Raw genomic sequence first — 23,854 nt, 5'->3', positions numbered from 1 at the left:
AGAGACTTTAATGTTAAAACTAGACTCACATGGGCATGATTAGGACATGACAAAAAAGTGTATTTCCTCATCATATTTAATTTAGACATTAGTGCCTTTTTTGATTGAACCTGCTATGTAGATGGTTAGAAATGTTTTAATAAAATACATGTGGATTGTGGATTATTATTTTATCTTTTTCAATTATTACCACTGCTCTGAATTCTGCCCAGGGTAGAACATGAGCCAGTGCAAACCTTTGAGCACTGCTCTAATATAGTCATTTTAGAAGGTATGCAAAAGAGCTGCCAATATTTGATTAGGTACTTTTAATGTTTTGCAAGTCTTATGACAAATATACCAAATGATATATTGTCTTCATAAGCAAAGTCTTGCAGTTGAATGGAAAGCAAAAAATGCATGAATATTTAGGAAGTAGTAACTATGTAGAAAAAGATAAATCCTAAATATTTGTTTTACCATTCAAATTAAATGATAAAACAGAAGACTTTGACAAATATTAGACAGATATTAGAAGACTTTGACCAATATCCCTAAACCTGAAAACTTTTTTTCAAAATTTCACACAATTAAGTTTTGTCATGGTCTTTTATCAGAACCTTGGAGGAAAATAACCAATATTCTTCAAGATGCATTACCACAAAATTTGATCACTTACTGGTCTACATGAACTGTATCCAGATGTTCCTATGCCTGTTAGTCCAGTTGGAGGGGGTGACTGACTATGAACTACAGAAACAAGAATTTGTGACTAAATTAGAACACAATTCAAAGTTGACGTTTTGAGTAATTCAATAAATATTTAATATTAATATATAGTACCTATGTCTCTTCTTTGTGGCCCAGGGCTTTTCTGAGCTTTGATACATGAACAACAACAACAATCAATCAATCAATCAATCAATCTGTATTATAGGTCATTTAAGTTTTTAAATAGATAACTGAAGTTTAGAAAAAAAGTTGGAAGCATCCTAATGCTGAATGTCTAGACAATTATATATTCCTGTATCTGAAACACTGAATATAATTAAAATAAGCCACAGTGATTTATGAAGGTTTATTTAGATTGCACTGCATATACAAGCACAATTTCCAGAATTGCCACTTGGGCATGGTTTGTCATGTTGTCTGAACTTGGGCAGTATGGCTTGTTGGAAAGGACAACAACACTCCAAAACTCCACTGACTGTTCTATAGTTATTGTTTTGATATTCTGACATACCAGTTGTATCTTTTATTCTAAGCACTGACAAGCCAGCATGGCATGCCCCCCAAATATGAGATTCTCTTAACTGCAAGGTATTTTGTCAATAAGTCTTATTAGCTATTATCTCCACAATGCTAATTTGGAAAATAGTTTGTCAGTTAATTCTAGTAAAATGCATTTTAACCCTCAAATAAGCTGAATTTCCTACAGTGAAGTTTGCAAAGGGATCAGTGTGACATTTCAGTTCCTACTCTAATTATGCAGTTTTCTATTTGCCAACAGAATGAGTACACTCTTAGTAGAAAATATGGGTCTAAAATATCTTCACAAGTTCATTGTGAAAACACTTGTTGGACCAAAAAGTGTTTCATTCTCAGTTTCTCTTCAAAATACTACCAAAAAGTAGTTTATATATTTTTATAAATATAAAAACATTTATACATTTTTAACTGGAAAATTCTATGAAAACACACACAAAAAACCCATGTAATATATTTGTGGCTCAGAATATGTATTTTTCAAGTATCCCTTGATTTATTAATTCCTCTTAATTCCGCTTACATTTGTTAAGACTGTATAATCAGAAAATGTGAATATTGAAAATTATGAAGTACACTGAGCAGCTTAAAAAATTGCTAACATGGATGAAGGTTGGTACAGAACTATGCATAAGTACGTGCATTCAACTTTTAAAATCCAGTGTGAAATTAGGAAAAATAGTTACCTTCTTCTTTCCTAGCTACAACAGGGCTGGGAGGAGCACCAAGACCTTATCAGAGAAAAGCAGAAAAGCAGTGTGTACTGTATAGGGAATGCAGCAGATTAAGAAAGAGTAGGAATAAACAGCTGTGCAAGACTTTCATTTTGAATAAGAAGTCAAATTGCATTGTACATTAATGCAATGTGAAAACAGAAAAGCAAGCTGCAAGTTCACATTCAGTAAGATTAAAGAGCATTTTTTTCCCTTTTGAGTGAATGCACTGAATTCATTTCATTAAAAAGTAAAACTACATTTTAAAGAATTTATATTTCTTGGTCAAGATCTATAGTTTCCAATTATGATGCAAAGTCCAGTGTGTCTTCTGATGAACACATACAATTACCACAAAAAAACAGTCACAAAAGCAACTCTTGAATGAGTCCTTTCAATGCAGGCATAGTAATACTTGTCCACAGAAACATTTCCCAAAACCATGCAATCACTGTTTTAGCAGAACCTTTGCTAAGAGTCTTCAAATTCCTCAAGTATATTGATGTTCAATTTGTTGTACAAGTAGAACATGCAACAGAAAGCTAGCTGGACTAAAAGCGATCTCAGACACAAGCAAAAACATTTGTTTCTGGATCAAGACAGGTCTTTCTGCAAGCCTCACTGACCTGCCCTATTTCCAAAATGATAATTTCTGTTTATCTCCAGCTGCTCCTGGAACTACTAGCATTTTGTTGCACTAGTGGTAAGTCCTGGTACACAGTAAGGATATTATTATTACTATTACACTGCATGTATATCCCACCATTTTTCTTCCTCTGACAAACCCAAGGTAGCTTACATAGCTCCATTTTATTCTCCCAACAATAACCCTGTGAGGTAGGTTGAGCTGAGAGTCTGTGACAAGCCCAAAGTCACCCAGTGAGCTTCATGACAAAGTGGGAACCATATTCCAGATTTCCCAGGTCCCCAGTCCAGTAGTCTAACCACCACAGTACACTGGCTATCCCACCCTCTTGTACATCAAGCCTACCATTAAGTATTTGTCTTCCACTTGACAGAAGACCTGTGGCTTGGACCCAAAAGTACTCTGCACAAGTAGAAAGCTATTTTCACTAGTGAAATTGGGATCACCTTTACACTGATTGATTTCTCCTTCTGGCCATTGCCCCTAGTGCCACTTCCCATGCATTTCAGAAGACTCCCAACTCTCTTCTGAACATATTTGCAAGAAGTGGAGGGGACAGGGAGCTGCAGAAGGAAGGAAACTGTGAGACAGCACTATGCCAGGCTACTCTAGTCTGTTGCCCTCCAGATGCATTAAACTACAATTCCCATAATTCTGGCTGGAGGTTATGGGAAATTTAAACCAGTGCATCCAGAAGGTAGCCGGCTGAGGAAAGCTTCCCTATCCTGTGTTCTGTGTGTGTTCATGACCTAGTTCACATATAAAGAGAAGTCCTGTGGGGATATTTCCCTGCAGATCCTCCTATTGTGGCAGCTGCCATTTTGAATATTCAAGCTATGACAGGAGCACACCATCACTTGTTTCATGTATGAACTTGACGAAGATGGGCTGTTAGGGTGCTTGACAAGCTATCTAGAACTCAAGGGCTCTTTTTTGGTTTGCAGGTTTTCACGCACTTCAACAATGCACCCTTACTGGGTTTGCACATGTTTTGAATAAATAGTCGAAATAGCAACCACTGCTCCAATGCAAAATGCCCCTGTGCTGGCTGCATATTATGTGTGAACCCAGTCTGTGTATGAGAAACAGAACATACATAGTTTTGTTTATAAAGAAACAGTTATATTTTAAACAAACAAATTTATAATATATATATTGTATGTTTAATACTTTTTGTTCACTGCTTTGGACATTCTTTTTAAGCAGAAAAGTAGGTAAGTATTTTAAAATAAAACAAATATATTAAAATGAATATAAGGGCAATGGGATCAATAACTAACTTGAGGGTCAAGGGCTTCTGAAAGATTTTACCACCTCCCATCTAGCCAGAATTTGTCTGTCAACTCTGTTGAGTCACTTCCATGATATTATAGTTATTCTGAAGGCATTGGCAGAATATTAATGGATATTTCTCTTTTTCTGCTTAGAAGGTATTTTTTATCTTCTGTGCTAATTGCCCTGAGTATGTAATTTGGATATACTCATGTACCACCCACATAATCTCAGTTACAAATTATTCATATTTACTTCAACACCACCTCTAAGACTGAGGCAGCAAGCAGTGTGTTTGTATTTAACGAATATATTGTTATACATATGTCAACTGGCATAAATATTTCGCTCATTATTTTATTTGAGTCATATTTGAACAAATATTACCTCCAAATTCTTTTCTAGCAGGTGCAGGGCTCTTACCCCCTTAAGAGTAAGAAAGGCATGCAGCAGTAAAGAAAGAGTCAATTGAAAGAAATATTAGGAATAAATCAAGAACAATAAATTAATTGCCCATTCTTTTTTATTTCCTGAGGGCTTCATACACTTAGTAATTAACCATAAATAGCACAACAACTATGTCTATCAAAATGATTTTAACAGGTTGTTTTAACAACAAAACATAGCATAATAGAAAGGTAACTGCAGCAGTGGTTGAACAATATACTAAATCATAGATCAGTGTGACAAGAAAAGCCTATGTCATGTGTTTCCCTTCTCTGTTCCTCCTCAGCTGTCGCCAGGTAGAGTTTGGAAGCTTTTGTTTTCATGTTTGCATTAGCGCTGCTTAGCCACAGCATGTTATGCTGTTTGAATCAACAATATGTGGCTTATGTTAACTATGGCTTGATTGCAACATGCCAACTTGAAATCAGTAAGTTGTGCTTAAGCAAAAAACCCCCTTCACTTTTCCATACAGCCATTTCAGAGGAAGAGAATAGAAAATGCAAGCCTGTGGCTTGCCCAAGCTAATTTTTGTTCTGCTAAACTAGGGGAATGGATTCTAGGTCCCCATCCCTAGCTGATATTGGATTCAAAGTACCACTTGCCCCAGGCAATACCGGCAGTGGTCAAGGATGATGGAAACTGCAGTTCAACATCATATGGAGGGCCACAGGTTGTGTTCAGTGCAACATATGAATGTGGGGAATATCAAAACATCTAATTAAGTTAGCTTACCAGAAATCTCAAGGTCATGCTTTCCATGCTTTGCTGCCTTACCTGATGGTGGAGGAGGTCTTTGTGGTGGAGCAGGACGGGCAGGAGGTGCTCCTGGGCGAGGTGGAGGTGGCCGTTTGGGTTCCAAACTTTGAGCATACTCTCTTTGTTGAGTAATTGTCTGAAAATCTACTGGAGAACCTGACAATAGTAATTTATAGTTATTTCTAAAACCAAAAATATTCTTATATTCATTTAAATATGGAACATTTTTTTTCAAATTACATTATTCAAAACTGCTCACAGAACACAAATGTATTACAGAAAAACATCTAAATTCATTCATTTCTAACACATTTAACAGTAAATACTATTATATACTTTGAAATACCTATATACAGTATATACTATATATACTTTGAATACCTTGCACAACTGAAAGTCATAAAGGACCTTTAAAAGCCTATCATAACTAGAATGCCTTTTAAGTAGTACCTAAATACTGACACCCTAAAACAAATGGATTTTGCTAGCTCAATTCTTCCAGACCTTGAGAATCCTTACAAAATAATTAGCGACACTTTGTATTTTTGCTCCCATTTGTATTTCTTTGTAATACACTGTTTGGTGTACTTGTGCAAATTATCTGATTCTTCTAAAACAACTGAGCATTGTTCAAACTGTTTTCATGCTTCCACTCTTCCAACAAAAATATGTTTTTTATATTTTTGTACAAAAGTTGCCACAATATCTCTTTTGCTAGATATAACTGTGCCTGTGTGTATGTATAAACATGTACAAATAAATTATACAAATGTATAATTTGTACATGTACATGTACAAATAAATTATATCTAGCAAATTATATATCTAGCAAGTTATATCTAGCAAATAAATTGTACATGTTTATTTATGATGGCCATAATGAGGCAACTAGCAAAAATGCAGTACCATATGTAGAATAAAATTTGTGAAGATATGATAAAACCTTGAGAAGATAAAGGTGGTCCCGGAGTCTTGTTAGGGGCTCTGCTTGGTCTTGATGGAAGAGCCGGAGGTGGCCCATCTGAGGGTGTAGGTGACTGACAGGGGCTTGAGCGAGGTGAAGAGCCAGGTGATGCTCCAAGACCAGAGCCTGGTACTGGGTGAACTTGCAAAGGAAAAATTTCTTCTTCTTCAGGGCTTCGATCGTCAATATCATCTTGAAATGAAATGAAATAACATATTCTTAACTACCATGAAACTGTTAATCAAGACACTTAATATGGCAAGAGGCTTTAGATAATTAATACAATATGGCAAGAGAGTTTAAAATAAAAACTATTACAAAGAGCTACATAATCTTGATAATCAAACTTCAATAATATAGGTATAACCAAGAATCTAGCCATTTGTAAGCAGGAGTTGTTTTCAACTTTAGGCATTTGAAAATTTCAGTTCTTTAAACACATTTTAGATTATATGTGCCAAATGAGAGCTAATCAAAATTCAACCAAGTGGGTCCACAGACTAAAAATGCTAGATGCATATAGTATCAATATGTAAAGATAATTATAGAATCCATTTCTGTAAATAAGCAGATTTAGAAGCTATGAGATTACAAACCACACTCAGGAACCATGATACTAGATTGTGTATTTTCTGAATTTGCTTATTTAATTTTATATCTATTTACTGGAACAAAAATAGATGTAAACTAAGTCGTGCTGCATTTAAGCAATATGCAATTCAAGCAGTTCAGGACAACCTCCAATGAACAGATACAAGTCTAAGTTTAGCAAACCTTCATAGTCTGCAGAGACCTGTGCATCTTCACAAAGCAAAGTTGAACTTGTTGATGAAGGCAATCCAAAATTAACTCTCTCCAGACTAATTTCTTCTTCCAAACTCTTAATCCAATCTGGGCTTTTCAAATTAATATTGATAGTTTTCCCAAGGAGCTGAATTAAGAAGACTTATATCAACTTTTCAGAGGTAACAGTTTACATAGGAGGCAATGAAGCATGGTGGTTAAGAGTATTGGACTGGGGATTTGGGAGATCTAAGTTCTAGTCCCCACATGGCTATAAACTTCACTGGGTGACTTTGGGCCAGTTACTCACTTTCAGCCTAACGCATATGGCTTCTGTTGTGAAGATGGAGCTATCCTCACAAGAGGAAAAAGGAGAAATAAATGCAATGTAGTAGTAGTAGTAGTAGTAGTAGTAGTAGTAATTCCTTAAACTATCTATTTATCTATGTAAACAAACAGAAGTAGAAGCAAACACCTTACAGAACAAAGAGAGAGACTAACCATGGTCAATACCTTGACACTAGCCTGTCATCAGCAAACCACCCTGATGTGGGATATAAATGATACTTACTCTAGAAACAGGATGGAAATACACAGAAGAAATTCTTGAGATTAACCAACTGCATATGTTAAAAAGGAACTTAAAAAAAATCAACCTCAAGCAGCCCTGTGAGTTTCCAAAAGCTATGGAATGTTAAGGACATAGAGTTAAGAAAATACTATAAGGCTATGAGAGAGGTTCACATTTAACATCTAATTGTTAAGAGAGGTTTAAATCAAGCTCCAAAGACAGGTATTGTCACTCCTACTTTCTGTTTGATCACTGGTGGATGGGTGGTGAAACAGGCAACACACTGTTACCCAATCATAGTTACGCTAAAATGCTGGACTTTAAAAGCTGTTAGGTGCTTTCACTTCTATCCAGGGTAAAACAAAAACAAAAACCACTAGGGTAAGGAAAAAAACCCACCTTGGCCTAAACCAAATTTAGGGAATTTGTGGCCTTCCAAATGTTCAAATCCCATCAGCCCTGGCCGCACTGCAAATGATAAATGATGGTGGTAGTTCTAAGTTAAAATTTGGAGGGCCACACATTGCCCATCCCTGGACCAAAGGGTCTGGAACTTAGATAGACTGTACATGCCTAGTAACCAAATCTATGGCTGATTGCAGTTGAGTCAAGGAATATAAAAAGGTGAAAACACACACAGTCACCCCACAAAATAAAAGGAAAACCAGAGGAATTGGACCTGCCTGAGTTATTTTAGCAGCTTATAGTATCCTGGAACTAAGCAAAAGGTTGCCCTCCAACAAGCCCCAAAAAGTGCTTGTTTCAGGCTTGCTAGAGTTCTGCATTGGAGCACACGTGCTGGGAGGGCCAATGGTGTATTGCAACATTTAGCTGCAGAAATCCACGTGTCCTGATACACTGTTGAAACAGGATCCACTGGGAGGTTTCTCTATCTTTGGTAGCCCTCAGCATAAAGTTAACTCTGCATTCACAAACTGTGCAAGAATGAGGAAAATTGGAAATCTATCCCCCATGAAGAAAGAATATAATTCTGCCATGATCAAAGCATTTTTAAAGAACTAGTACTTTTCAAGCTACATTTACATTTAGAAATGTGTGTTACCTCAACACCATTTAGGTTTAGAACATTCAAAGCAGAGCTCCCTTCCAAAAATGTCACCCACATTTTGTCTTCAACAAATCTGTAAAATATATCAAGAGACACATTACAAAACATTTATACCATTAACAGAAAACACCAGCTCACCTCTATTTTGTTTCCAAGCTTTTAGTATGGTCTCAATGTCTCCAATTTTTCTATAAATCTTACTGAATGAAGGATGCCTACCGATAACAAGGGTGTGTTTGCAAGGCTGCTCATTACACCCTACTGACCTGGATATGATAGCATCTTCTGGTAAGGCAGTTCTTAAGATAAACAAAAATCAATGTTCTAGTATCTTAATGCAATCAGGGCATCTTGCCACTCATTAACTGGTTATTGAGAGCCCTGACTTAATGTGACCTCCCAAATGGTACTGAAATACCCATGCATTCAGACCCTGGACTCCTGAACAGTGATATTCATAGCTTGCTGTCATTACTGTGTCTCATGGAGTGCACTGTTATTCAAGAGAGATGTCTTGTTGGACCCTGTGCTTCCACAATCTTTTCCTCATTGAGATTCTGCTGTACCCTTCTCTTGATTTTTATCCAGTATTACCTTTGCCAAGGGGCTACCAAGTAAGCGCCATACAACCTCAAAGTTTCCAAGGGCACCTGAGACAGCTCACATAGGCTTCCCCTGTTCCCCATAAGCCTTTATGGGCTTTCTTTGGGTTTTCCCCCCATTTTAATTTGTGGGGAAGTTGTGAAAGGCAGCCATCAAGCTACCTTTTGCAATGTCTGTTTGAGCAGCCGGAAGTAGTCGCTTTAGGAAACTCCACTTGACCCTGAAGGGACTGCCCAGCCTTTCTTTTTTAAAAATTTTCATCCTATTGGAACAAATACAGTAACACAAATGACTAGATTTCAAGCCTTAGCTGGGGCAATGTCAAGGGGCAGCCGGTTCCCACCCTGGACATTGCCCCACCTAAAGCTTGAGATGCTTTCCCCACTCCACACTTGTTTTCAGCAATCTGTCAAGGAAAATCCAAGCAGAAAGGGATCTGGTGCTGAGAAGGGAGTGTTTGTGTATTGGGCAGTATAGTGATTCTGGTGGTGCTGGTGCTGCTGCTGCTGGTGGTGGTATCCCCTTCTCAACAAGTTCTTCAACCTTTCCTGTTCCTCCCCTTTAATCTCCATGGAGAAGCAAATTTTGGTTTATGTCCAAAGAGTCTAATACATCAGGAAAAGCTAAATGTGCACCTATCCTCCTTTTAAAAAAGGAATCTGAATTTGTCAGTTGCCTGCCAAAACTTAAGGACCCTTTGAAAAAGGAAGATTGTGTGAGAAGTGGGTAGATCTTAGCCTGGGTCTCAGGCTTCTAAGCACTCACTGGCTCAAAGGCCCAGCTAAAAGTGCTGCTCCATCCCTGCTTGCAATCATTATCTTTGCTGCAGGTAGAAGTATATTCAGCTGGAGTTACTCAAAAGGAGGCCAAGGCGGTTGAACACAGTGCTGCCATCTGCAGTTCCCTGCATCAGGTTGGTACAGCATTTGCAGCTGCCATACCAGCCAGGGGCGGGCGGGCAGGGGGGGAACCAGGGTTTGCCACACACCCCTTCACAAGTCCTGAATGGATTGACCAGCCACTTGCCCCACATGTCTCCTTCTTGGAAAGAAGAAAGTACACAGGTCAGACGGGGACCTGGAGTAAACACCTCCTCTCCCCATAACTGGCCAGTGCAATTATGAGGTGATCACACTGGTGTGTGTGGGGCAGACAAGTAGCTTTCCCATGGGTAGGGGACACATGAATCAGCTGGTGCTGACCTCAGAATGCTTTTTTGCTACTCTGGCCAAGAGGATTTGTAGCCTTTTTGCTTGACTGTGGCTTGACATATCATCCAGGTTCAGACAACACATTAAGCCACATTGGTTCCCAATGGCTACTTGCAGTGGTTTATAAGCCAGTGCGGGATAGCTTATAAAGCATCCCCAGGAAACAGGGAGGTTGAGATAACATGTTAAGCTACTCTCCCTGGTGGAAAGAGTGTGTCTTGAAAACCCAGTCTCTGTCTCTCTTTGGCTCCTTTTTCTCTCTTATTTTTCCATCTTGTCTCCGCTCCCCAACTGCCTCTCCTTCCTCTCTTTGTCTGGCTCCTTTTTCTTTCTCTGATTCAGTTCTGACTGGGAGGCATATAATTGTAGCAGTGGACCAAATGTGCCATGGTTCCTTGAGGGTTAATAAACCCACAACTGGGTGTCATATCATTTGAACCAGGTCACTCTTTCTCTCTCTGATTTCTCTTCCTTCCCAAACTCTCTCTCCTTGGGTCCCTCTCTATCTCCTTGCTTTCTCTCTTTCTCTCCCCCTCTCCCAGTGTAGCTGAATGAAACAATTTCATTAATTCATTTGCATGGGGTGAGGAACCCCTCCAAACAAAATCAGACGGAGAGGTGGTTCAGTCTAACAAGGACTGCTGCCCCAAGGCTCCCAGGTGGGGGTGCACCTTTTTTGGTAGAAGACTTTTTTGCCTCTTCTATAAACCTATGAGGAATATCTCCATAGAAAGCAAAGAATAGCTTCGTGGGTACCTCTACTTGGCCTTGTGGGCAGAGTTGTACCTGCAGACTGTGTGTTGGAGACCCCAACTTAATATTATACGTGGCCCTTAAGCATAGAAGGACGCTTTCATTTGAAAAACAGGACAAATGTCAATTCAGAAAATTAACATGTATAGGAAATGTGGTTTCCTTAGAATGAAATTGCTCTAACCTTATGAGTATAACTTCACCATAATCTGCAAACTTTTGAAGAAGCTCATCAATCAAACTGTCATCAAAATAGTTCTCTTCAGGTGATGATCCTTTGACTGAGATCATTATGGTACCATCAGGAGGTCCCTGCACTGCAATTACTTCCTTGTAAATGTTGTGTCGCACTTCTGCATCAACTTCAAAAATATCTATATCAACCAGTGCAACAACAGGCCTGAAAAAGTATCAGTAAAAGTTACAAAGCATTTAATAGCTGAGAAAAAACATGGAATTTTTTCAAAAGATTGTAACAAAGTCCAAGTTCAAACCTATGATCAGATGTTTTCAGCTCTGCCCTTCCATAATACAACAAAGTTCCAGGATTCCAGGTATAAATGAGTTTACTTTCATCATGAAAACTGGAATTCAAAAGATCCATATCTTCTGCTAAAATATCATATATGAAACTGTATGAATATTGTACATATATACAGTTGTAAATTTATAATGAGAAAAAGGAACCTGCCTGGAAGGAGATTCCTATTTCCTTTTTGTATTAGATATACCTAGCTGAGTACAAAATACATAAACATTTCATTAAAAGAAAAGAAGGCACATAAGATTAGCCATACATCTTTTTAAAGTTGGAGTGAAGAGAAAGATTTCAACTTTACTTTGAATTTTTAAAGGAAGTATTCTAAATAATTGTCCAAGTATATACAGTGAACACATATTTTGTATTTCATACTTAGCATTTATATAGCACATTTCTACTTTTTAAATTACTTTAAATACATTCATTTGGGGACTTTTATTCATGAAGGCTACAAATTCTACAAACATGTTGAGACTTTCTGTAGCCCTCCTGTAAAATACTACTAAGCATTTTACAGGAGTCACAAACTAGATATCCCAATAACCTAAAAGAAATATTCCATACAAAGTATTATACTATCCTATCAGATTTATACTATTTGCACTGATAAATTTCAATTATCTAACCTGATCGATCAAAAGGCCATTTTCTTCTCCTCCACAGTACACGATCTGTCCAGGCTGGTGTACGACATTTTTCACTGGTATCATAGTCATCCGAAAATAAATCATATTTGTATGTTGGGGCAAAGGCTATTTTTCCTTCTAAAAAGCCTCTAAATATCTGTAGGAAAGAAACTAGAACATCAGGCAAACTGCAATGTTACACTCCCTGGCGATAGCAGCATCACCAGAGTGGGTGCTTGTGTTTGCTGAATGGTTTCCAAATATTCTGCATTATCTGAATCCAGTGAGTGCAAGTTGTTAGCATGGATAACAAAGTACACAGAACTTTGGGATGTGGACAGCAAGAAGTGATGCCCATTTGGGCAAAAAGTCAGCTCATCCAGGGAAATCAGAGCCCTTGTATGTTTATTTTAGCAAGAACTGAAGGACAGTAAGATGGTGGGACAGTGGGCTTTTGAGAGACTCAGGGTTCTAAATGAAATATTTGGGGCTCTAGCCCTAGTGGGATACCCCTTAACACAGCCTCTAGCTTCTAGCTAGTCAGTCAAAACCAGGCCTACATAGAACACAACAGTGTAATCCACCATGGAGTTCATGAAGTCATGAGTGAGGTCTATGCTATAAAAATCTAATATAAAAGATTCCAGCCTTCTTGGTGAAAGACAATCCACATCTCCAATCTGGAACCCCAGTAATGTGTCTGATCTAGAAGCAACACAGTTCTGCAACCAGAGAGGACTACAACCTGTCGATAAAAGCAGTTCCAACATACTCAGCTCTGCTTCAGCTGGTAAATCACTGGTTTGGCTGTACTTCTTCAGACTGTACAATGGGTGGCTCTCATTTCAATGTTCTTTCACACCAAATAAACAAAACAAAACAATTCCATTTATTAAAAAAGAGAATAAGGGAGAAGAGTTCTGTCCTAGCTATCTCAGCTTCAGCAAAATGCTAGCTTTTTATGCACAAGGAAAATTTGGTTAGTGACGGTTACGAATCAAACTAGACAGGGCAGGGCAGTCACAAGTATTTATTAATGTGATTATCAATTAATTATTAATAATTATCCATTCAGTATAAAGCAGAGTGGTAATATCAGTGCGTGTGCTTCTAGGACCTCCTCACCAGGAATAAGTGGAATAAAACCATTTGAGAGACTCCCAATGAATGGGAAGGTCAATTTATGAGTATATAACTCTCAACTATAAATAGGTAACAGACAAAAAATGAACACATCTGAAAGGAAACTGAAATGTTACCTGCCCAGCATTTTTTTGATTAATAAGTTGATCTCCTGCAATAAGAGCATCCCAATTCTGCTGCCGAATTAATTCTTTTACTTCCTCATTAGGAAGATCTATACGATAATTAAAATCACCACACCAGAATACGTAGTCATGGGAAAAAAGCAATCTTCCCTGAAATAAAAAGAATGTAACTAAAATCAAGATTGAACCCATGTTACATCTCATTAAAATCATGCAAGAACATGTGTGTTTACAATTTTGTAAAAATGAATAAAGTTCATCTTTTATTAGTCTCCACCTGAATGGCCAGATATCCTGCCCTTCCTCTTAAAAAACTCAGGGTAGTATACATAGTACTCCATTTGTACTCAAAACCCAGTGAGATAGGCAGGCTGAAAAAGAGTGATTTGCACTATCCTTTTTCACAGTGAAGGAGAACATTAATTTAACATTATCAATATTAAACCAACTCTGAATTAAAATGTGCTGTTACTCCCTCCCTGACTTATCAAGTTGTAAGAAAAAGTGCAATTATGGAATAGAACAATACTGTGAATTAGCTTGTGCTAAAAATAAAGTCAACTGTGTCTGAGGACATTGCAAAGTTGTATTTTGATTTCAGGAACTAAAAGGTTATGTGTACGATAAAACTATTTTTATAGAGCATTGAACTACACCAGCGGATTGAAAGTGATCAGTCTTAACAATGATAAAATATATGAAGATTAAGATTGAGTCCTTTCTAGGCAAAATTTCTTAGCTTGCTTCTTGTAACATGCAAGGTCTGTTTACAATAAATTTACTTGATTATAAATAAATATTGGGTAAAGATGATGGAGAGAAATGAAATACTGTGGAAAAGGTACAGATGAGATAATTGAGTTTTTTGAGAATAAGATTTCAAAACACATGAGTCTCCTTTTTTAGGTCATGGTCAAATGTTGATCACAGCAGGAACAAATAATTTTTGGTATTGAATACAGTATATCACAGAAGTGAGTACACCCCTCACATTTTGCAAATATTTTATTATATCTTTTCATGTGACAACCCTGAAGAAATGACACTTTGCAACAATGTAAAGTAGTGAGTATACCGCTTGTTTAACATTGTAAATTTGCTGTCCCCTCAAAGTAACTCAACACACAGCCATCAATGTCTAAACCACTGGCAACAAAAGTGAGTACCCCCCCTAAGTGTACACTGTTATACAAGCTGTATACTCACTACTTTACATTGTAGCAAAGTGTCATTTCTTCAGGGTTGTCACACAAAAAGAAATAATATTTACAAAATGTGAGGGTGTACTCACTTCTGTGATATACTGTATGAGTAAAGAAATGGATTACATTTAAATAATTTGCATGGTTATTAGTTTCATTTCCCTATGCAAGATAGGGTTCCTTTGTTAAAGTTTCATACACAATGCCCCCCTTTGATTGTTGTATAAGATGTCATTTCATGCACCTCAAAAATGAATAAATTTTATATTTATTAAAATAATTTTAGGAATTACACTAGCTAGGTGATCCAATTACTCCTTACCATTGGAAAGCTCAGTTTTCGACATATTTCTATGAAATCTTCATTTCTCTCTTTGACTTGAGACTGCCCTGCAGCAAAGTGACTGCACACAAAGCAAAGACTGGAGGTATGGAACAACATTCTAATTGCTACTGCACCTTTGTTACCAGTAGCTCCGCCCATGCCAGTCTTTACAGTATCAACTGCAACCTCCCTACAAAGACAGTTAAAACAAATTCAGTTGAGCTTTTAGAAGATGATGGTAAAAGGTTCTAGAACCTTCAACTATATTAAAAATCCTACTTCTTTAAAAAACTGAAAGTAATCACAACTAATTTTACTACTGCCCCTTGGCTGCACATACCTGTGTTTATTTCTGTCACACACATCCAGGAACCAACTGTTTCCCTATTTTAACAAATCTGCCCTGCTTTATTACATGCAGGTAATTCTCATTTTTCCCACCCATTGTGAAACAGATTTTTAGCATTTTCAGGAGCGAATGGAAACCAGGAAATGATGCAAGTTGACAGACCTTGCATAAAAGAACACCCACTTGTCCCAACCCAGAAATTAGCCTTGGAGTGATTCTGGAGCTTCCTCTAAGAAGTGTAAACAATCCACTGTGCAAGCAGTGGGTTCTGCTTGTGCAATTAAATCAGAGGAACCTACCACTGGTGCAGTAAAATTGGCAGGCTGCAAAAGAATCACTAGGAATATAATCAAGCTTTGGGATACCCATTCTAAAACTGAGTATGATCAACAGTCATGCAATGCACTATCTACAGATACTGATATCATTTGGTATTGAAACTTTGTAGCTTTTTACCATGGCAATCTAGCAAATACTTATGCAACTGCAAATATCAAGTATGTGAATTCCTATATTGCTTTAAAAACCCATACACTTGAGGTCACCCCTGCCAAAAGTTATTACCGCACTTTAAAACCAGAACAGCAAAGGACATCTGCTATCTTAATGGATAAGAAATTAGGCATCAGGTTAAGAGGGAAGATCAATTAATCAATGTCTGGCATCCCCAGTGATGGGCCCAGAAGCAGCATGATCCACCTTGAAGGTAGGGTCACCTTCTTTTGCTTCAGAGGGAAGGAAAGTGTTCAGTTTAGAATCAGCTTCATATCATTAAGCCACATTTCCTTAATGGTCAGCATTCTGACTTTGGTGGGGCTTGTTACTGACTTTGACACTATTCTTCTTTTGTATTACATAGCCAGACCAGCTAGTTAGTTTTAACATAATAAAGATGTTAGGTTGAAAGCCACTTGTTCTGATCTGCTTGGAAGAAGGGGAATTGATGAGCACAAGGCAGCCTTTTCATGGAGGAAAAATATTGAGCAAATAGGACTATTATAATCTTACAACATAATAGAAACTATTGAATGCTCAATAATTGTTATAGAATCTAAGAGCAATGCAAGGCATGTGAAAAAGTTATCCTTCTATCTACAAAGTTCTGAAGATTCAAAATCTAAGTGTTTATCCACTCATGTCTGGCTTTCTGCTTGTTTGACCTAAGGCAAAGGAAGGAAAGACTCCTACCAGTTCCAAAGACTACACACTCCAGCCCAAACAAGCTTAAGGTGGTTATACTTCAGAGAGGACATGTTTGCAAATGCAACCACCCTTTTCAGCTCAGCACTAAATAAAACACATTTCAGGAAGAAGCTAGATTAGAAAGTCTTTGGGGTTTTTTTGTCAAGAACTATATTCATAGGCACAATTATATTAAAATTTCACTACTTTTACAAATCCAATTGGAAAAAATATGGTAGTAGAAATATCCCTTCTATCTGCTGTTCTATCAGAACTGCTAGCAAAAGGAGTCAGCCATGGCCTTCTATCAATAAGGCTGGTCCTTATGCAAACAATTGATTAAATTTCTTTAGTAACCAGTACTGGAGCTCTCTGGACAGTTCTCAATAGTTAAAATCATACAAAACAACATAGTAGATCATAAAAGTTTAAACTGCAATAAAAATCCAAGTAAATAACTTGATAACATGATAGCTTACATACACAACTGAAATGCCACATATACTTGTCAAAGTAAGTCATTCCACCTTAAATGAGTTGAACTTACGTGTTTTAGCAAGTCAGTTCACTGACCTGATAAATGGTGCATGCTGAGGTCTGATGAATACAAAAAGGCAAACACCCACCAATTGTTCTGAAGTCAGCAGAATATATTTATAATCTCTTGAAATAGTCTTCTGAAGTTCAGCAGCCCATAATTTTTGATTGGTTGTACTGCCAGTGTGGGGAAATAATTTTTATAGAACATAAGCACTTTCAAACTTTGTTCAAGATAACAGAAAGAATGAATCTTGCATATGTGATACAATACATGATAGTTTAAAAGAATGAGGAATTCTATAGGAAGGACAGCTTGCATCAATATTTTAGCCAAATAGGAAAGATACATGAGTCAAGAAAAAGAGGCTGCAGTAGCTGTCAACAGGAAATGTAACTGAAACAATTTATTCAATTTATAGCATGAGTTCCTGAACTCTAACACAACTGCTGCATTCACATGGCATACTAAGCCACACTGCAATAAACTATGCCGTGTGGATTGCTCCTGGAACCACAATACTCCTGACAGACAACTGCACATACCATGCTTGTTCTTCCCCTTCATACTCTCTGGTGTCTTTCATGGCAACAATTCTTTTATCTCCCTTCTCTGATCCAATTGCTAGTCCCTTCTATTTGCTGCTTCTGCTTTTTTTAAAAAACTTTTTGGAAGTTTTAAAACTGCATAATTGGGGCTGCATTTTAATTGTTTTCAGCTCCAGAACACTGCACAGTTGTGATCATAATTTTTTATTATTACCATCTTTTTGTCACTCTTTCAAAAGTGCACTTTTATGGCTGTCATATATATCAATTTCTTTCTATGTTTCACCTCTCAAAGGGAGCAGTGAGCTGGAGGTAACATGCATGGAAACTGATAAGGCACAACTGCAACTTCTCTTTGGACATAGTCCAATTGCAGAGTTGTCAATTGAAAAGCACTGTTAAGGTGAAGGTGACAACAAAAGAAGAGGTAACCAAACTATATGTAGGTGGGACACAGTATCTTCTATTTAGCAATGTAACCCTCCTGATTTTAAATGGTGGACTGTGTCTCTTCCATCATTTCAACACTTCCCTGACTCTCCAGCTAGACTAGAAATGGAAGATATTAACTTTCCCATTTTTGTGGCTCCTTTTCAAAATACAGCAGGGCCCCCATATCCACAGGGATAGGTTCCAAGCCCCCACAGTGGATGCCTGAAACCATGGATAATAGTGAACACCATATACTGTACATATGCATTTCTTTTTCACAATTTTATGGATAGAATTGTTCTTACCATACATTCTAGCAACCTCAGCATCTTTTTCCTTTCCCTATTAAATCAAGAATTTTCACTTAAAGAAAGCACTTTATGACTTCTCCTTGGTACTTTATGTGTTCTCTTCAGCACTTGAGGACATCTCTTTTGGACCAAGGTCAATTGTGGTGAAGTGAAAATTGAACCAGTGGATATGGGGGTACTGCTGTACTGTGCTTCCCTTACAGTTCTAAAACAACTGCAGAGATACATGACAATTTAATGAGTGGGAAAGAAAAGAAGAGGAAAATCATGCCAATTTAAGGGCTGGGAATTAAATGGAGAGTAAAATTGAGCAGTTGCAGTAACTGCTTCCTTAGTGCAAGTGTTCAAATAACTCCCCTCCTTTACTGGCCTGCCCTAACATCAGCACAATTTCCCCCTCCATTTACTTCCCAGCCATGAAATCTGCTTACATTTTCCAGTCCAAAAACTGTGCAAATATTTCTGATGGTATTTTTTAAAAAAACTTACAAGTGATAGAACAGAGCAAGTGAGGCACCCACAGCAGTGGCACTTGCACCGATCCTTCCCTGGACTCCATTCATTCCATCCAATTGCCTTCTCAGGCTTGTTTATTTGTTTTTTTCTAAAGTACTGTCAGGCTGGGATGCATCAAAGTTCTATGGAATCCATTCCTCTTGCATTCATGGACTTCCTATTATGTCAGCTCTTTCTTGGAAAGTGAGACAAGCCAAGAGGAAATCCACAAATGCTCATGGAATGAAGGTTGTACAAGCAGCAATCTTCTTCTGGATCATGTGCAGCAGCACAAAGTCAGCTCCACATGGTGTGGAAGAGGGATGCGACTTGCTCAGTGGACATGCAGAGCTCCATTCCTGTCAAGCGCCATGCAAATAACCTTCTGCTTCATGTGCAAAAGCACAAACAAACATTGCTGCACATATGGAAGAGGGACATTGCTTGTGCAGCATGCAGGGCTTGATTCTTGGGGTACTCACCAGGAACTCAGACTCATGATCATTTCAAAGCAGACCAGAGTCTGAGGAGCCAAGCTCCAGGAATCTGACAGCTTTCCATCCCCAAAACAGATTACTCACACATCCCTACTGTCAGGTAATCTCAGTAAGCACAGCAGTAAATGCAAAGAAAGAACTATAAAATGGGGCAGGAGCAAGGATTTCCCCTTTCTGGACCACTGCAGACTCACATAAGTGTTGAAATGGTAGCCACTGAAAAAGTGAAACACTTGAAATCAAGAGAATTGCATTGGTAAGTGGGAAATACTGTGTACTCACACAGTTTTGGTGCACTTTCCTTTACAGCTTCCCCACACTTATCAGTGCTTCTCAACTGCCAACTCAGCAATGAGAACTGCAACTATGCCCAAATTGGTCTTTATACAATCTTATCCATTTCCATGTATGCTGCCTACTCTACTTCTCTATTCAATTTAACAGCTGAATTGTACCGAGAAATTGATGAGGCAAGACTACACATACTGGACTACTGTAAGAGTGCACTTGTCAAAGAGCACCTCCCAAAAAGAATGCATTTATAAGAGGCAAAAAGTATGGCAAGCCAGTGACAGTCACTCTCCAAGGTGAGACTTGGACATTGGTGGAAAGGCTGGCAGTGGCAATGGTAAGGTTGTAAAGAGCATGGTGGCGGGGGGGCGGGGGCGGGGGGGAGTTTTGCTGCTTTCGCCAAGTGGCTCAATGACAGTCCCTACAACCTCCTGAAGAAATTGCTTTCCTAGGTTTGGAGAACAAAACAACTTATCAATGATCAAACAACCCCCAGAATACACACCTACTTGACAGGGTAGCTTGCTCCCAAGAATCAAGCCACCTTGTAGGAAACAATCTACATTTGGATGACATGACAATCCATAATGGCTAGTTACTCATGTTATGAGAACCCACACCATGTGAGTCTTGGACTGGAAAAACAGGGTGGTATGTCCTAAAGCCTACTTTAAATTTGGATAAATAGCCTTTTCTGGTATTCTAAGACAGCTATACATTTTTCTGACTTAATTTACTATTTTGGTGCCATCACAAGAACGTACTAAATGACTTCAATGTTTTCCTCAGAATAGTATTTGTTATACTGTAGACTGCTTTGACATCGCACCCTCTTTAAAAACCAGTTTGTATTTTTTTTAAAAAATGGGCTGCTATTAAGGGACCAAAAGATAAACACTACTGTGCATGCATAGCTATAATTCTATAATTCTTTAGACACAAGTGACAATTATTAGCATATGAGGAGTAGGTTTTGAATTTAGTAAAGCAATACATTTTCTCAAACCCTTGAAATTTGACAAAATCTGCTTAGCTTGCTTGTATTTTATTCAGCAAATGGCATTTACCTTGCACTCACAATGTTTCCTGCATTAAGCTCAACCATTTCTTCAAATCCTATAGCAAAGATGTCAATTGGCTTGCTTCTTTGATCTGAAATTAATATAGAATCATGTTGTTAATTATTTTAAGAAAAAGAATCAAAACTTCTAAGAATTCATGCAAAACTGATAATATTGTAACAGCTCACACCTTGGAATTCACTGATGCCAGCAACTTTTGGTGCATCTAAAAGCCAATCAGTGAGAGTTTGGTTTCTAAAGGCAATACTTCGAAACTGTTTTCCACCATTGACATTCCAGGTTCCAACACAAATGCGAATTTTCTTTGGCTTTGAATACTTATAAAAATTCTCGCACATGCTCTTCAGTATTTTTGCTGATGCTAGAAAACATTAAAATTCATTTGTTTACACAGGGAGGTTTTTTTTTGGTAAATAAAAGTCATGGGTTTGCAAGCCACAGGTACTATTCCCTAGCTTTGAGCATTAACATCTACTGAACAAAATAAGAATGCAAATATACTACTCAATTAGCATGGCTCAATTATATTTCAAATAATATTTCCCCCTGTTATCTGAGACCAAGTTCTCCATAAATATTTAAGCTGGAATCCTAAACTAGAAGGTTTAAGCATTTTTGTACACAAAGAGCCCATGACAAGAAGTCAGCCTACAAGCAAGTTATGTAACCAGGTGAGTTCAGCAACAGATGGAGGAGGCTAGGGCACAGAACTCTGCCCTCTCCTCTCCTAGTCAGGAGGTATACAGTATAAGTAACAACTAAAAGTCCACCACCCTCTCCCAATAAAATAAAGAAATATAATTTTAAAAATCCCCTAGGTTTTTCAGATGAACAAACTCATTATCAGTTGTTGTTCTGAGGCTAAGATTGAGGGGAGAAGGAGAATTCTGAAAGCCAGCTTGAGTTCCTTGAAAGAAAACGTGGCAAACATGTATTCTCTTGCACCAAGATGTGCCTCCAGGGGGTGGAGGTTTATGGTACTGGAAGATTCACTAATCAGATAAATAGATAGTTGGGTCTGCAATGGGGTTGTAGACCTGGTGCAAAAGTTGAAGATATCACATGCCATCTAGATAGACCTGTGGATAGTGTGGGAATAGAGTCAGTGGCTGTGGTTCATGTTGGTTCCAACGATGTGAAGAAATGTAGTTATGAGGTCCTGGATGCCAAATTTAGGTTGTCAGGTACAAGGTTGAAATCAACAACCTCTAAGGTGGATTTCTCTGAAATACTACCAGTTCCACGTGCAGGACCAGTTGAGGAATATCAAAGCATGAACGAGACAGTGGGGTTGAGAGGAGAATTACAGCATTGTTAGGCATTGGGTAACATTTTGGGACTGGCCAGGCCTGTATCCACTTGAACCAGAATCGAGCCAGACTGCTGTTGCATAACATTACAAGGCTGGCAGAACAAGTTTTCAAACTGAAAGCTTTCCCTGGGGGAAAGCCAACAGGAGCTAGGAACCATCTGGCCTGGGTTAAATGATTCTTAGGGGATGAAAAAGAAAAGGTTGATAATTGCCCAGATGTAGGAGGGGAAGAAATAAGCTACGTGGTGAGATATGATAACCAGTTGGAGAGGACAAAGTGCCAGAATATAAGTTGCACATGTGTGGAGAAGGATACTGCTTTTAAGTGTTTCTGTGCAAGTAGTAGAAGCCTCAGAGCCAAAATAGGAAAGCCAGAGTCTTTAAAAAAGCTAGATATAATTAGCATTACAGAAATCTGGTACAGTGGAGATACCAATAGAACATAGTCAGCTCTGGATATCAACTGAAAGGATGAACAGGGCAGGACATACTGAAAAAGGTGTTGCTCTGTACATTGACGAGGGCGTAGAATCCAGCAGACTTGATGGTCTAAAGTGTCACTCCTCCTCTACAGAAGCACTGTAAGTAAAAATTACTAGCTCCAAAACTAATTTAGCAGGATGCTATTTTCCTTCAGACCAGAATTCTCAGGGTCAACTTGAGATGAGGAATGAAATCAGGGAAGCCTTTAACAAAGACAGTACTGTGATACTGGGTAACGTCAATTACCCCCACAATGACTGGATAAATATATGTTCCAGTTATGACACGGGTTACATTTCTTGATACCCTAAATAACTGTGCCCTAGAGCAGTTGGCCACAGAATCAACCAGAAGGGTGGCAATCATGGAATTAATCCTAGGTGGTGTTTCCTAGGACATAGTATAAGGTGTATGTGGTTGATCTGATAGGAAACAATGACTACAGTACTAGCAGATTTAATACACAGTTAGGTGAAAGATTGCTAAAGAGGCTGTGCACATTTACGTTTGACTTCAAAAGAGGAAACTTGTCAAAAATGAGGGAACTGAAAAAAAGAAGAGTCAAGAAAGTTAATTCCCTTTGATGTGCTTTGAGACAATGCAGAAACACAATAATAGAGGCACAGATAATGTGTATACTACATGTGAAGAAAAGTATCACAAAGTCCAGTAAGTCACCAGCATAGTCAGGGAAGCTATTTGAGAGAAGAAAGCTTCCTTCAAGAAACGGAAGTCTTCCTCAAATGAGAAAAACAAAAGGGACTGCAAGCTTGCACAAGGGAGATACAAGCAGTTACTAAGAGAAGCAAAGAAACATTTTGAGAAGTATGTTACACATGACATCAAGGCCAACAATAAAGATTTTTAAAAAAAATATCAGAAGAAAGAAACCAGCTAAAGAAGCTGTTGGAGCATTCGATGATAATTAAAGGAGCATTAAAGGAGGATAAGGATTTTGCAGAGGATTCACAGAAAAGGATGCAGAACAGAAACCTGTTCTTGAACTTACATATTCTGGAGGGAAAGCTGAAGAATTAAGGCAGATAGTAAGGACAAAAGACCAAATTCTCAGCTTTATCAACAAACTGTAAACCCAGCATATCACCCAGCATATCGTATCCTTCCGAGAGTTTGAAAGAAACCCAAATATGAAATTGCAGACCTGCTTACCAAAATTTTTAATTTGTTTCTAAAATCAGTCCTTGTATCAGAGAACTGGAGAATGTAGACAAGGTAACAACAATTACAAAGGTTATTACAGGTAAATCATTACACAAAATTGTTTTGTAGACAGGCCTGTCCTTTTAAAAATCAAGCTGTTTTAGGGATAAGCTAATAC

At 38.0% G+C, this 23,854-nt stretch overlaps 1 protein-coding gene across 18 annotated transcripts in view; it reads right to left on the bottom strand.

Moving 5' to 3' along the window:
- The window catches only part of SYNJ1 (synaptojanin 1), a 71,156-nt gene that overhangs the window by 11,324 nt on the left and 35,978 nt on the right, over nt 1–23,854 (bottom strand). For 9 of the 18 annotated variants that reach the window (XM_044441384.1, XM_044441382.1, XM_044441383.1 and 6 more), the window contains 16 exons: nt 20,890–21,081; nt 20,706–20,790; nt 17,100–17,240; nt 14,993–15,185; nt 13,460–13,618; nt 12,201–12,357; nt 11,528–11,645; nt 11,218–11,433; nt 8,461–8,539; nt 6,818–6,974; nt 6,023–6,235; nt 5,098–5,235; nt 4,264–4,302; nt 1,932–1,976; nt 823–858; nt 659–729 (listed from right to left, as the gene is read on the bottom strand). In XM_044441384.1, the coding sequence (XP_044297319.1) occupies nt 659–729; nt 823–858; nt 1,932–1,976; nt 4,264–4,302; nt 5,098–5,235; nt 6,023–6,235; nt 6,818–6,974; nt 8,461–8,539; nt 11,218–11,433; nt 11,528–11,645; nt 12,201–12,357; nt 13,460–13,618; nt 14,993–15,185; nt 17,100–17,240; nt 20,706–20,790; nt 20,890–21,081 (2,039 nt within the window). Of the gene's footprint in view, nt 1–658; nt 730–822; nt 859–1,931; nt 2,009–4,263; nt 4,303–5,097; nt 5,236–6,022; nt 6,236–6,817; nt 6,975–8,460; nt 8,540–11,217; nt 11,434–11,527; nt 11,646–12,200; nt 12,358–13,459; nt 13,619–14,992; nt 15,186–17,099; nt 17,241–20,705; nt 20,791–20,889; nt 21,082–23,854 lie in introns of all 18 variants that reach the window. The other 9 variants (XM_044441385.1, XM_044441378.1, XR_006415809.1 and 6 more) reach the window with 8 other exon arrangements.

The sequence above is a fragment of the Varanus komodoensis genome, unplaced genomic scaffold (assembly GCF_004798865.1).
Source record: "Varanus komodoensis strain SLA01 unplaced genomic scaffold, ASM479886v1 scaffold4, whole genome shotgun sequence".
NCBI classification, from domain to species: Eukaryota; Metazoa; Chordata; class Lepidosauria; order Squamata; family Varanidae; genus Varanus; species Varanus komodoensis.
Note: the sequence above shows the minus strand (reverse complement) of the source record. Positions and strands in the feature narration are given on the sequence as shown.